The 15,697-nt window shown below is 41.8% G+C and overlaps 1 protein-coding gene across 1 annotated transcript in view; it reads left to right on the top strand.

Moving 5' to 3' along the window:
- Window positions 1-15,697, top strand: part of rsrc1 (arginine/serine-rich coiled-coil 1) — a 115,851-nt gene that overhangs the window by 82,809 nt on the left and 17,345 nt on the right. The window contains exon 7 of the mRNA XM_023407539.2: window positions 11,873-11,944. Coding sequence (XP_023263307.1) covers window positions 11,873-11,944 — 72 coding nt within the window. The remainder of the gene's footprint in view (window positions 1-11,872; window positions 11,945-15,697) is intronic.

Below are 15,697 nucleotides of genomic sequence, written 5' to 3'. Positions count from 1 at the left end.
ACCCATGAGCGAGCACTAGGCGGGAAAACTCCCTTTTAACAGATAGAAACCTTGAACAGAACCCGGCTCATGGCAGGGGGCCGTCTGCCTCGTCTATTTGAAGATGTCTCCTTGGGCTCTAAGAATCTATAAGAGGCATTTCTCACTATTTTCATTTTATAGATAAAACAATGAATCAATTAATCGATAAAATAATTGTCAAATGAATCGATAATTAATTAATGTACAGGCATCCCTTCTCACGTTAATCATAGGCCCTTATTCTAGTGACCATGTCTATGAAATGATTGAGGCAAGTATTACCAGTGGAGTTGAAGAATTCAGCCTTAAGTGACTGCAGAGTTGCAAGTCTACCACTGACACAGGCATATCACAGCTCTACAGGGACGTCTGAATTGAGTGTGTTTGTATCGGTGGCGGTTCATGTTTGTGCACCAAAATCATTTTAATAACTTGATTATTTCCCAGTTACCCACTAAAACAGACACCTCACCATTACAAAGGACAAATTCTGCACCTGCCCAGTTTATTCTGCCTCGCTCAGCCCAGCCCGGCCCATCAGCTCGGCCGGTCTCAGCGTGGCCCAGCTCGGCTTGGAATGAAACGACGCGTCCATAATCTCTGTGCCGGCATGTTAATTTTCAAGTCAAAGGGGCAGCTCCCTTTTCATCACGGCGGAGGCTGTGGAATATTCAGCGCGCTGCAGATGTTCATGAATAATGTCTGTGGCCAAACCCCTGGCTGAGGCTGGGGGAGGAGGGATAGAGGGATGAGGGAGAGGGGAAGGGAAGGGAAGGGGGTAGGGGGAGGTAGTGAGGCCAGATGAATTACACGTAGGGGGGATCTGACAGGCGGCGTGGAGCTTTGTGATCATTCCAAAGTTCTAATAATCTCTCTCACCTTCTCCATCTCCCCAGTAATGAAAGAGAATAGGTGATTGCACCCCGGGCTATGTTCCCCGCGTAATGACTCCTCCAAAGGCACAGAGCCGCCAAGGAAAAATGAACTTTGAATGAACGGTGAATTGGCTCTGACAGAGTGATAGACCGTGACACAGATTCTGTAGCAAAACAGACGTAGTGCTAATTGATTATCAATATTTTAAGCAAAGTGATGAAAATAAGTATTAAGAGATGAGAAAGAGGGAAGAGAGAAGGGAGTGCACAACACTACCTTCGAGGGGGGCTGTCATTTGTCTAACCTCCCTCGCTCTTTCTCTCCTCTCTGCTCCTAGTCCTCCTGCGGCCAGGCTGTCTCCCCCTTCTCCCCCATCTCCCCCTTTCCCTGGTGCCACTCAAAGCCTGCCCTCGCCCTCTCTCATGCATTCTTTCTTTCTGTTTTCCTTCATCATATCTTATGTGCTGACATTTTAGCGTTAATTGCCAAATATGTCCATGAACTTGCATTAATTTTGTAACGCTTTGCTTTATTTATTGCTTCTTGCCCACCTGGATTTGTGTTGTGAGCCTTGTTATCAGGCCAGTGTTAGTCACCTTGTCCCTCAGAGTGTGTAACTGAGGGTTTCAATTTCTTATTCATTTTTTATCTTTAAGAAAGAAAATAAATCAAACACTTTATTCAAATACATTGTTGGCATTGTTGAACATGAATACAGTCTTTTGGAGAAGTATTACATGCACACAAACACTCATACACTCGACTCACCATCCGTGAAGTCCACACCAAAGAGCAGACAGGAACTAGCCAAGACCACCAAGTTAGTGTGTCTGTTCTGCACTGTGTGTTTGTTCCTGTAATGTGGTCAGTTGTGCTGAGCCCCATTGACGCTGCCAGGGTCCCGGCTCTCCTGCCTTTCTTTTCTAAGTGGCCGCCCTTCTGAACCTCCTTGTGTCAGCACTGCGATTAGCGGCTCCAGTTTACCTTTCATGATAGACTTAGTCCCATCTCCCCCACTACCGCAACCACCACCGCCACCACCACTGCACACACATGAGACACACACTCAGTGGTGCGCCATCACAATGGCATCCAACAGGCTTTCAGCAGGGGAACCAGAGCCTATTCTCCACCATTCAACAGCACGCTCAAGTGCATTCACACTGGAATAAATGAGCAGATACAAGCACACACATACACACACATACACACAGGGCAAGCATATTTTTGCTCTGAAATGCAATACACATACTACGGATTATAACCAGGATCACATAGAGTTGAGTTTTGAGTATTGTGGCTTGAAATTACTTAATTTCAGCAGCTTTCCTGGAATATATGCAATTTCTGGCAATAGATTAAATAAAAAAATAATTATTTATAGATCTCAACAATAACTATAAAATGTAATCAGTAATAATATAGCGCAGTAAATATATTTTTGTATGTAAGGACCAGTTTATGAGAGTTTCTATACCGGTCAGTAGCTAATTAGTAGTTTATTTAATAACTAGTCATAAAATGTATTATTGTGGGAATTAAGCCTGTATACTCTCTGTGCCACTAAGTTTTATTTTTCTTGAGCTTAACATGGCTTAAATTACTTTATTGTATGTGGAAAAGGGAGGTTCTTTTTCAAGTTTGAACATAATCTCTCCATTTTGACTATTTGTTGCGTAAGAATTCATCAAATTTGTAGTAAATGTTGCTTTTAATTTGATTCTTGCCATTTTAAGACCACAAATTCATGTCTGCACTGTGGTTTGTAGTAGATGGTAACCCAGGATAACTGGTGACTCGTCATTGTGCTTTGGGCCATTTCCTGTGCAAACTGTCTTTTTGTTTGTGACAGAGTGAATGAAATAATGTAAACATCATCTCTTCAGGTGTGTAACAAATGCCCTGATAATGTAGGACTAGGATTAATGTAGTGTTGGTGAAATCCTACACTGCACTCATGAATCAGTTCCTGCACAGGAGATGTATATGGTGGGTCCGCTGCAACACCTTGATGGAGGAGCATAAATCCGGCTTAACTGTGCACTCACACTGGCAGAAGCAAAGCAGGCGGTACTTATTTCATTTACGAATGAGCACTGTAAGACACGAGTCAACAGAGAATGAAGCATCAGACAGCGGAGCAACAGCTGGCAGAGATGTTCCTCTGTTGTAACACCTCTTCTGGCTTTAGTCTCTTATCAGGTCTACTCCTTTTGGTCAAAAATGTAAGAAATCTGCTCTCTCTTTATTATCTCTGTGTCCCCACCTCTTTATATGGCTGAAGGTCCATGTTGATTTTTTTTCACAAAACAATGCAACGCGAATATTTTCAACAAGAACATGGTAAATAACATTGTAGTCTAAATTAATTTACATTTTACAATTTATTGCTACAACAATTGGCTTTGGTTTGTGTACTTCCTCCAAAACTCCACACAGTGCCAACAAATGAGAGCAGACTCTCTGACTACAAGAGGCAACTACTTGTTGATTGGGTGACGCAACAAAGTTGCTGCCAGTATGGTCTCAGATTATTTTGTAACAGACAATAACATATGCAAACTTACTTTGTACCCCTTTCACATTCAAACTGCTTTTTGAGAAACATGGCAAAGCTGTAGTGTCTCAAGATAATAGGATGATATGATGATTATTTATATTTCATATACCTGTGACAGGTAGCCCGGCATGAATCGGCAAATGTGGGCTGAACCTAGTTTCAGCAATCCTACAAGGGATTTGTCTGTAAATGGGGGATCTGAACATGTTCAAAGGTTAAATGAGAAAAGGATGCAGAAAAGCAAGAGAGTGTATAAAGAGAATGAGGTTAGGAAAAGATGACAGAGGAGAGGTAAAGGACATAAAGCAGATAAAAGAATAAGATAGGGAGGCATACGAAAGAGACAGTGCCATGTGGAGACATGACAGGGTTGAAGTTGGGGGTGAGATGTCATTCAGAGGCCCCAGGATGCTTAATATTTCACCGAGTGATCCCTGCATTATGGATTTGGTCTGATTGCCCTCTCAAGACCTCTGTTATGCAGTTACTCACTCATCTCAGTGAAGTTCTCATGACAGAACTTTTGTATTTACCTAAAAGGCATTCCCACCCTCCCACCAAACCAATAAACTGACTGTAATTTTACATTTTAATGTATGTGTATGTAACTATAAGCCCTAAAAGGCAAGAACATTTACAATTAACATGATATTTCCGTAGTTAGGTGTCCAGGTTGAACTTTATATGACCTGGTTGCTACTTTATAGAGGCTTTGTTGTTCGATTTTTTCCCCTCAGGCTTGTGTGTTATGCATTGGTGTGTGTGGTGCTCTTATGCCTTTAAGCGAGTATGTGGACATCCGTGTGTTTATGAGTGCATGTGAGTGCATGCACCCCATGGCAGTGTGTGTTCCTCAGAGTAACCTCCTTCTCTGATCTCTCTGACCGCTGCGGGCCTCTGCTACTCCCCACGTTTTCAGCAATTCTCCTCTCTGGCCCAGGTTGTGGGGCCTACACCCCTCTGAGTGCGCTGGTGCAGCTGCAGAGTCGTGGGATACTCTATCGCCCTTGGGTCTAGAGGGCAGGTTGGGGTGCTGGGCCCAAGCCACCCACATGCATTGCGAAGGCCACACTGCTCAGCTGCTTATTTACTTGCTTGGCCCACATGAAGCTTGTTCTCAACCCCAGACCTCCTGTGCAAGGTTTGCCCAAAGGAAATAAGATCCACACCCCAGTGTGTTATCTCGAGCTAAGCATAGTGCGGTGCAGAGGGGTTTTGATCATGTGGCTGAGCTTCATTGTACTGATCATCCTTATTAACGACTTAACGAGCTTATTAGCTGTCCCCTCTTGGTCACGTAGTTGACTACTACTCATCAGGGCGTTCTTCTACCAAGAGATTTTTAGCCAGTTAGCTATTGTCTTTATGGGGATGAGCTTTTAGTTATGGCTCATCACTAGAAACTGGAGTCACTTTAAGAAGCACTACATCTAAAAGTTTAAGGCTGCATCCTACAATTATATTCATTCACAATTAACCTGGTGAATATGTGAATTTATCTCATAAAATTTTCACATTTAAGTAATGATTTAACACATTTTCTACCATTTTTGCTTGAAAAATGAAGCACACGATTAATCACTTATGAAAATTGTGGCCAATTAGATGATGGTTGATTAAGTAATCAATTAACCATTTTCTTCATCCCTTAAACAGAACTTTCTAAATGACAGCTTTCACCTTTAGGGATAACAGTGCTAGAGAAAAAGATTTGACATTTCATTGAAATCAACTCCTCTATTAATTGAAGAAAAGCTTTGACTTAGTTGACTTAATATCTTTCTTAATATCTAGTCCCGCGGTATAACTGAAAGATAGAAAAGGAGAGGATTAGTGTTAGGTAGAAGTGTCATTTTACTCTGCTGAAGTGGCCATGAAAACATCCACAAATTATAACACATTATGTGTATAAAATTTCTTGGCAAAGGCATTTTGCAAATTTGAATTGTATGAGTTTGTGTTTGTTGTGTTGTTAATGTTTGTAGTTATGCAGAGAAAATGAACTCTGGACTGAGTTACCTCCTGTTATTCTTATAGATAAACCTCATCTTAATTCCTCACCTCTTTGAGTTTGACAGATGCAATCGCAGCATGATCACCGAGAAGAAAAATATAAACATGGAGCCCAGGTGTCTAGAGTTAAGAGGCGGTTTTAAAAATTAATATAACAAATGTTGCATAAGCAAGGCTCCAGAGTTTTACATGATGGTTGTGACACTGTGGGTGTAAGTAGGGAAAGTCTCATATCTTCACACATTCAGCTGAATGATCCAAATCGTCCCTCTGACTTCATGTGTAACATAGTGTAGGGATCAGCATGTCAATCTAGGTTTTATCAAGCTCCTCTGCCACAACACAGTGTCAGCATGAAATACTCCCAACTTGCATCTGGCTCCTTCATTTAGGCAGCCATTCCTCTCTGAAGCATCCGTAACACCACGGGAGTATGAGCCCTAATTCATGCACTCCACAGCATCAGAATATAGCTGCGGAAAAAAAAAGCTCTTCAGACGATTGGCAATGAATAATGAATAATTGATTGATTTTGTAAGATATCTCTCTCTAATTGTTTGGTTTGTAAATATTTCATGGGTGTCGTTAAATCAGCCTGATGACACATGCAGAGGGCAGCCTCCGCTAAAGATCATTCAAGCTCAGCTCTCCTGTTTTCTGCCTAAAGGATTTCACTGAGTATGATTTTCACAGCATAGTGGAACGATCATATGGTTATGGCTGAGACGCTGATTCATACACACATACTTTTGTGAATTAATTGCGCTGTTGTGATTTTTTTTATTTTGTTTTGTTGTTGTAAGGAGACTTTCTTCAGGTCCCACACAAGTTGCACAATGCCATGCATAAACTGCTGCTATAATATAAGCTTGCCTTTGAACCATTTTATGCATTCTGGTGCTAAATATTTAAATTCCTTCATGTTTTATCTTTTCATCTATGCATATCCTGTCAGGATGCCAGCACATTTGTGATACGTCCTGTGTCAAGTTATACTGTACACCTACAAGGTTTAGATGAGCTGGTTTTGATCGAGGGTCCTGTACAAAAACACGGGCACCTGAATTTAAACACTCACACACGTACATAAAAGTAAGGCCAGACTGAAGCCTTCTACTTTTGTTGTCTGTGTGCTGTGCCACCTAGTGGTTGCTTCAGATGTTGCTTCTTGTGATCCATTTAACCTAAACACCTGATGTAGATTTCTGCATTGGGAAATACAGTAGAACAGAATTGGTTTCTTTTCACCTGAAGACTCAAAAAGAAGATGAAAGAAAGCATTTACTGTACTACTATGGCTAGTACTATAGCAGTCTTAAGATACCCTGGTCTGGTCAGGTGAGGAACAATTATCACTAATCAGTAATCATAGATAGGTCTCACTAATTCACATGGAACCTGTAAATGAAGTACCATTACCAATAACGTAAGCAAGTGTTACATTTATGGTTCCCATACTTACTGTAGACCACCCTTTGTCTAGTACATGTCATGTGATCACAGCTTTCTATGTGGAACCTAGGAAGATTAGTAAGCCTCTCCCACTTAACAGTGTATTGCTGTGTCTCTCTTTGTCAGTATGGTCTGTTCTGTTTACACACAGTAAAGCGGCAACAGTGTCCTTCACGTATCCCACAGTAGAAGCTTAGCCTCAGTAGCTCCTTAACGTAAACTGTACATTTTGTAACACAAACACTGTATTTCTCAAATTACTGATTTGCAATCCCAGACCATCCTTGAACTCTTTGACAGATGGAAAAAAAAAATGACAGTGCGGTGGAGCTGTTATAAGTGGACCAAAGTTGCACGATGTTTATGTCTTCTCTTTTTGTATACTCGTCCAGTAGAACTGAACATTATTGCAAGAATAATGAAATTGTAACATTTTTGACCAACGTGTAGATGATTTGACTTCTTCACTTATTCTGAAGTTACATGCAACAAAAGCACCAAATGACTAATTTAAATTATTTATCAGTTACTTAATATTAAAATTGGTCATGAAGACGTCTTTATGTTGTTGGGCCTGATAAACCTCACTACACTGTATTCCTTTATATAATGGACTGTGGCACTTACTTATACATTTTGATATTGTTGTTGCTACAACAATGTGTTGTTCTGCATGACTATCCAGTTGTCAGTCTGTCTGGATAGCAGTTTCCTGCCTGTCTTCCCACCTGTCTGTCCGTCTGTCTTGTGTCCTTGCCTGTCAGCCCTGTTGTACATCGGTTAGTGTGCCTACCTGTCTGTCCTCCAGCCCTGTTTTGTTCTTATGTTTCTTTGTCTTGTCTTTCTGCCTGTCAGGACCGTTTTTCCTCATTATGCCTACATGTCTGTTTGTCTGTCTGCCTGTCTTCCAGCCTGTCTGTCTGTTATTTATTTATTTATTTATTGTCTTATCTGTCTCTCTGGTATTCGGCGTTGGTTGGAGGCCCGGCTGCCGAGCTTCACTGTAAAGTGCTCGGCTGATTGGAAGGGACATTTTTCCAATGGCGCTGCGCTGCCTCTAATATTTTGTTTGTCGTTGGGTGTGAGGCTGATTTATCACGCCTCCTCTCCTGCTGACATTCAAATTCACTTTGATTGGCGGCTGGACGGAATGACACCCACCGCTACCAACACAACCGACATCACTGCAGCTCTCACACACATGCACAAACTCACACAGTCAAGTGCGATGCTCTGCATACTCGCAACAAGGTATAGAATGGATATGAATATGCCTATTACGCCAACACATACCCACTTACATTTGGAAATGAAGACATGCACTAGCATACATACCGTCACTCATAAACTCACACAAATGCACGCAGACTAAGTGTATAACTGTTCTGTCTCGCATGCTAGTTTGTAAGTGTTGTATTGAGTTTATTGAACAACGTGGGCAGACTGCTGCTCTTCTGTTGTTCTCTCACCTCATGAACTCTATAATATGATAGCCTTTTCCACTTCTAATACTTACTGTACCCAGCCTAAGGCCCAAGCTACCACACTCTTGAATTGAATAACATCTCTCTCCTTCTTTTTCTCACCCTCTGTCCCTCCCTTCTCCCCCCACCCCAATCCCTCCTTAATAACTCTATAACTCACCTCAGCCTTAGATTTAATTGCTTATCTGTGTGTAAACGTATTAACCCTCTGCTGTATCTGTTTTGCTGCCGTCCCGGGGGCCCGACAAGCCTCTCTGACTGCCGTGCCTTACATCCAATGAATAGTCCTTCTCTGAGCGGTAATAGGGAATCAGCATCGTAGCAGCAAGCATTGGCGGCGTGTAAGAGATAAATCAGATTGGGGGTCTTGCTTTGCCAGTTTATTGAATCTAAATTGCGTGCGCGCGTGGCCCCCGCCGGCCCTACACGGCCCATCCATCTCCCGGCTGATAATGGAGCGGGCCCGATTCCACCTGGTGGGAGCATTATTACATTTCCCCTCTAACGAGACCCAGCTAATCCTGCCAAGGGAGGAGGACAGGAGAGAGGAGAGAGGAGGACAGAAGAGAATAGGAGAGGAAAAGAGACGAGCGAAGGAGGATGTTTGGGGGAGGAGAAAAAGAAAGGAGAAAAAGAAGGGAGGAGAAAGCGATAGACGAGGAGATTCTGTGTTTAGGAAAAAAAAAATTGCATCCTGGCAGCCTGCCTCTCCCTCCCACTCTCTCTCTTTCTCTCTTTCTCACTTTCTTCCCTTCTGTTGCTGTGCATAAAACATCTTCGAGCGCCATCAGAGCTACATGGCCCCTGGGCCCCTGAGCTGCAATTACACTCATAATCACAATGCAATTTCACTGACGCTCTCCGCCCCTTCCCGCTGCCATCCCTCCTCTTTCCCTCCGCCCCTGCAGCGAAGACTGAACGAAGTCTAAATGAAGTGAAAGGACTCTCCTCTCCCCAACACCCGGCCGTTTATTACGTGCTTTAATAAAAGTCCATCACAGAATTATCCTACAATGAACTGGAGCCACTAAGTTGCCAAGAAATATACTTCCAATAAGCAGCCTCTACACACAGACATGCTTATATTTCTAGACTGGTACAGCTGTGAGACTTAATTCTTTCTTTTAATGTTAACAGGCTTTTCATGATAGTACAGCAAAGTGTATTGCTGCAATGTATTTTTTGTAGTTTATCTTTTTTTTTAAAGCAGAACTCCTTATTGATGCAATTAAATCGTATCCCTGGCTCAGCACACAGGCCTACTTTCATTGTTTTGAGGGGGCAGGAGCCCCGTGAGGCAGTGCACTGATGAGAGATGGATAAACAGTTTGATTTGCTGCTATCGCCCCCAGGCACAGTGTACTGGAGAGATGAGCAAGAGAAGGAAGAGAAAGCATAAAAACGGGGAGGGGTGGGAGAGGGCAAAACAGAAGGAGAGAAGAGAGAGCGAGAGGATAAGAGAACCTGTTGGGGGAGGGATGAAGGGATAGAGGTGGAGGATAAACATGCAAACAAAAAGAGGCGACAAATCATTCCTGTTGTTTGTGTGCACATGTTTGTGTGCACGCAGGCAAGGCTTTTTCTCTTATTTCTGCTTGTTTGTCTGTTTCCCTCGCTGTCAGTTCTTCTTTTTTCCTACATGGCCCCTATCTATCTGCCTATCTCCCTTTCCCCTTTTTTTTTTTCTTCCTCTTTCTCCCCTGTCTCCCTCCCGCTCCATAACACCACCAATACCGCTCTGTCTCCTACCTGCCTCTCGGTAGCCCCGAGCAAAGAGGGAACTGAAGAACACAGAGAGGAGTTCACTCACAAACACAAAAACACACAGGTACACACACACACACATGCACAAGTGTACTCACACAAATACACATCTGTGCATACAAATAAGAAAACTCATGAATATAGTTGCGAAGAAATGCAGGATGGTGCAGCCCATGATTCGGTTTTTGGCACACACACACAAACACACACAAATACACACACACGCAAAGTTACTAAATTATAGCTGTTTCAGCTAAGAGAAATAGATTGCTTGTTGTGTGTTTGGTTAGGCGTGCTCTCACACACACACACACACACACACACACACGCACGCACGCACGCACACACACACACACACACACCCTAGCTGAGGGAGGTAGAGGAGGGTTCAGTCATCCATGTAGAGTCATTGTTAGTAAAGATGCGGAACCTCCAGACTTAACCAGCCGTAACAGCAGTGTGACAGGTTCTTTGTCTACGCCAATTACTGAACAAAAACAGCAGCACAGTCACAGAGAGACTAGCACAACCCATGGCCTCCTGCATACAAGCGTACACACACACACACACACACACACACACAGACGTGTACGTGTTGTATTTTTATGTAACATACTTGCTTGCAGTGCAGTCTAACACACAATCAGACACAAACACAAAACACACAAGCGTACGCAGGCATCTCAAGTGGTGCAATAAACCACATTCGGACACCCACAGCTGTGCCCTAACACAAACATTCTGTAAGCGCTCACAAACACTTACACCCACTCTTATATTGTATTAACTTCCCCAAAACAGTGCCGAGCTTTCATTCTCTCACCCCCCCCTTCTCTCTTGTCTGCTCCATCTCTTCCTCTGTTTCTCTCTCTTCCTATTTTTTTTTTCTCAAAGTTTAAACTCATTAAGTGTAATGATATTGGAGACTCAATTTTACATAGCTCACTCATCAACCAAGTGAGATAGCAATAAAGGCGAATGGCTCCACCGAGGCCCTAACGCTGCAAAATAAATGATGCGCCGCAACGGAAATGTAATTAATTTAGAGGCAGTATTGATAGTCCTGCCATACACGGCATTATATTTTTTAATGTGGCTTAACATCTTGATTATTCAGGGGGAAAGGCGGAGGAAAAGGGAGCCGAAACAACACTGCTGATGATGAGGAGATGCTTAAAATGCCCTGACGGGTGTTTACTCCCGCTGCCTCACTTTCTCTTAAGCTTTTCATTATGCCGAGACGATAAACACCTCTCAGGAAGACACACTGACTTTTACAGGGGAATGAAGGAAAAGCCGAGCAGGGTACTGCCTGGCAGGGAAAGGAGAAGGCATGATTCATGTTTTGGTTTGTACCCTAAATGTTGATCCAATAATGTATCCTCTGGTAATTTTCTGCATTCTCTGTGATGAGAATCGATTTGTTTCAAAACTCAGTATCTTGCACAGAAATAACCTTCGTGCGTTGTGCGTACAAGTATGTAGTTTTTAAAATGGGGTCATAAAATACACAACGTTGTGATTTGGATTTCAGTATGAATATATAATCATATATCAAAAATAATAATTTGAATATAATTTATTGATTAATTCCTCAATATTTATATGTTATAATTATTTTCTATAATAAAACCATTGTGAAGGGTTCCTGATGTTCCGCTTTGCTCCTAACTTCTTCGTCGTCTGCTGTGTTTCTTTTCAGCTAAGACGGATGAGGTGCTGAGGGCCAAAGTAGCCAAGAGAGAGGAGGAGGCCCGGAAGAAATTAGAAGAAGGTGAGTTATGTGTGTGTCTGTCATAGATCCAACATGTGGACTTTAGCACCTTTGCCAAAGCAGTTTTAAACTGACAAGACAATCACAAAGTAAAACAAAGAGCAAAGCATGAACCATAAAATGTAACAGAAATTGCAACATTAAAGTTGTTGGCAAGAAAACAGTTGAAACTGTAGCTCTGTTTTATATTTTATTCTCCGTCAAATAACTGGCGATGTTATGATTGAGTGGGAACACAAAATACAAAAAAAAAAAAATTTTTACACTGTAAGACATCTGTTGCACAACTTATGTTTTTTTACATGGCTCTCTTAAATAAAGAGGAGCATGTCTGTCTGATGAAAACAAAAGGAAAACTTGTTATGTGTGTAACACAAATATGAGCCAACAATTGAAATGGAAAGTGCAAAAACACAAAATATGGATATTAGTTTTAGTTTCTTTCTTATATCAGGTAGTCCCTACAGCTTCTGCAACGTCAGTTGTTTTACACATTTTAACTCATCGAATATGTTTACATTAACAGATGAACAACTTTACGTATGCCCCCCTTTCTTGTAAACAACAATTCTACTTTCGCATTTCATCTACACTTCGCGAAACATGAACTCAGAGATGCTGATTACACTCAGTTTTTATTAAGTCAGCTGTAATATACATAAAGATGCATAGTAGATGTGTCAGGCAGAAATGTGCTTAGCATTGAAGGTAGTAAATTTATCTTGCAAACCTGAACACACACACACACACACACACACACACACACCCCACCCCCAACCACCATCACCACTGCCACCACCACCAACATAGGACACGCAGATACGCACACATACTGTACACACAATGATTATCTCGATACACATTCAAATAAAGTCAAGAGTAATTTGCAGTAGATATGCTTGCAGTAATAAATGTCGTTAGATAGAATAATGACCCTGGTCCCTGCTCTGACCAGAGCATGATATAAATGAGAATATCAAATGTGCTGTTATCAACTACACTGTGTGTATGTACATGCACACACAGACATGTGTAGTAGCATAATTTGTTCTAGTGTGGGAGTTTTTATATTGCTGGACACTCTCTCTCCTCTTTTTGTGTAATTTTTTTTGTGTTTGGATCGAGCAGGCATGTCAACGTGACCTTTAAAGTTAGCTGACCTTTTAGCCAAATGAAAGTCCAGCCATCAGAAACTAATTAGCCTTGCACTCTTGCTTTGGTCCTCCAGTTCTGGGAAGAATTTATTCCATCCTTCTCTCTATTGCACCCTGTTTTGTTTTTGTTTTTTTTTGTTTTTTTCCAGCCTCTCTGCCATTCTCATATTATTATTATTCATTTTTCTTGGTCTTAGCGCTCAGTCTCTTCCTCCTTTCCCTTTCTGTTTTCTCCTCCTACTTTCTGTCTTACATACTCTCTTTCTTCCCACCTCCATTTGTCCTCATCAACCATATCCACCTCTCTCCTAACCTCTTCTCTGTGTCTTCTCCTGCTTCTCTCCTCTCTGTGTGGAAGCCTTGCCAAAGTGGTGACTAAGTGCCTTGCTTGGGGCAACAGAGCAAGGCTCCCAGTCAAATAGCTTTCTTAAGCAAAGTTCACACTTTGGAATCAGTTGACTCTTTCTCCCCTTTGCTCAAAGCCTCACTCCAACTGTTCGTTCTGTGTGAAAGAAGGTGTTGTGCTTGATTGTGTAGTGGAGCAGTGGAGTACTGCGTGCTGTGCAGGCGCTGCCTTCAAGGACGATCATTTTATTCCTTTCCCTGCACAGAGATACATGAAGTGCGATCAGAGAAGCTCGACAAAGTGGCCCCGATGACTTACCCTTGCTTTGGTACTGAGAGAAGCCAGTGGCACTGTCGCAAATACATACAAGCAAACACATACACACAAGCAGAGTCAGCCAGCTCCATCCTCATCTGCCCTTTCTCCCAGCACAACTAAAATGGAGGAGGTGGGCCACTGCTGCTGCTAAACAGCAGATCAACAGGAGTCTTTTTATTCCCCGCAGGGCCTCTTAGAGGTCAACACAACTAGAAAGTTTACACTTGAACCGTTAAGTCAAGTGAAATGAGAAAACCTTTAAAGAGAATGGAGTGGAGAAGTGAAGAACACTACCACCTACACTCTTCGTTCATAAATAGATTCACATCCGAGACTGGCGATGTGTTTGAGTTAGTTTTGTCCTAATCGAAACCACTGAGATCTGATTCATGTGGATGCTATGATATGCAAGCTATTATTGTAGCAAACTATGGCTGCATACTGCGGAACCCTGCGAGAAGAGAGGGATTTTTATCAGCAGTGTTTACTGAGATAGAGAAAGAAGAGGATCAATAACTGGCCCCGTGGTCATCAGTTAACAAAGTAGTCTCCACTTAAAAGGAGTGTTTGGCTCTCTGGTTAAGGGCAGCCAGATGATGCTAGTGGTTGAAAAAGGAAATGTGATATGAAAGGGTGTGAGAATGAGAGGGGAGGATGATTCCTTTGTTAGTAGCATGCCTTGTTTAGGCTATTAAAGCTGAGAGATGTTGTTTGTGTGCCCAGGAGGCTTTTAGCTAACATAGTATATCCAGCTATAATGAGAAGAACTGACTGCCAGTGTAACACCGTCTATTTGTGTGGACTGTAGTGTCAGCTGGCACTTTACTGGAGGCAACATATAAGTCGTGGTGAGTGGTATTACTGTACGTAATAAACCAAATATATCAAATTACAGACATTATGAATTTCATACCAACCTAAACTTACCCATTCATTCCCTTTCTCGTGGACACTATTATACCTGCCTGTACATCAGAATACCTGCTTTGTGTTTTGGTACTGTCAAGTCTGTCTGTGATTTGCATATTCAAATTATTTGTTTTATCCAAACAAAATAACCCACAGATATTCAGTTTGCTGTCATATATGACAAGAAAAAACATGAAATCCTCAAAACTGATTTTCAGAATAGAATATATTTTCCATTGAGCCACCAATTAATTAATCGTCTAACCTTTCGGAAAATACAAATGTGTTGTTATAGTTTATTAAAGTAAACCTTATCATTTTTTTTAAATAAAGATTTAAGTTCATCCCTGCTATTATGTTTCTTACTTTTTCTTTTAGTTTCTTATTTACTTGTTTATTTCACTGTGCATATACAGTTTGTTTATGTGCAGGTGTTTTTTCGGCTGAACTGGGAATGACAAAGGTTAATAGCAAGACGTTACTAGAGAGAATTTAACATATGTTGAGAGAAGAGAAATGTCAGCTGTGTCATCTGCATTATACCCTACTCTCTAATATTGTATCAATTACTGTGATGTCAGGGATTGGGTGTGTGCGCGCTTAAGTGTGTAATCAAGTTTGTCATCAATCTAGGCCTCATTAGCCTTTCTGAAGACCTTGTGTTAATTCCAGCTTCTCTTTATATACATAAAGAGAAATGTAAGTAGTTGGCATGAAAATTGGTGTCAAATGCTTGATAACCCCAATTCATTCCTACACACTCACATGCTGCTTCAAAAGGCCCTAAACACACACTCTAAGCACTGTCGTCTAGTGAAGATTTTGAGTCCTGTGTGTCGTTCATGAGGCACTGACAGAAACTTCTTTTCATTTGTGCAGCCACACGCTGACATACAGAATTATGTAGATATGCATTGGACACTAGCCTATAGCCTGTGGATGGTATTTTAGCCCTTATGCTGCTCTGTCCCCATTACCTCAAAACCACCACCAGATTGGGAGATCATATATTTTAATGAGACGTAT

This window comes from Seriola lalandi, unplaced genomic scaffold, assembly GCF_002814215.2.
Source record: "Seriola lalandi dorsalis isolate HSWRI2012SDOR001 ecotype SW California unplaced genomic scaffold, Sedor1 jcf7180002054338, whole genome shotgun sequence".
In the NCBI taxonomy this organism is placed as follows: domain Eukaryota; kingdom Metazoa; phylum Chordata; class Actinopteri; order Carangiformes; family Carangidae; genus Seriola; species Seriola lalandi.
The sequence above is the reverse complement of the archived record's forward strand: the minus strand, read 5'-3'. Positions and strand labels throughout refer to the sequence as shown.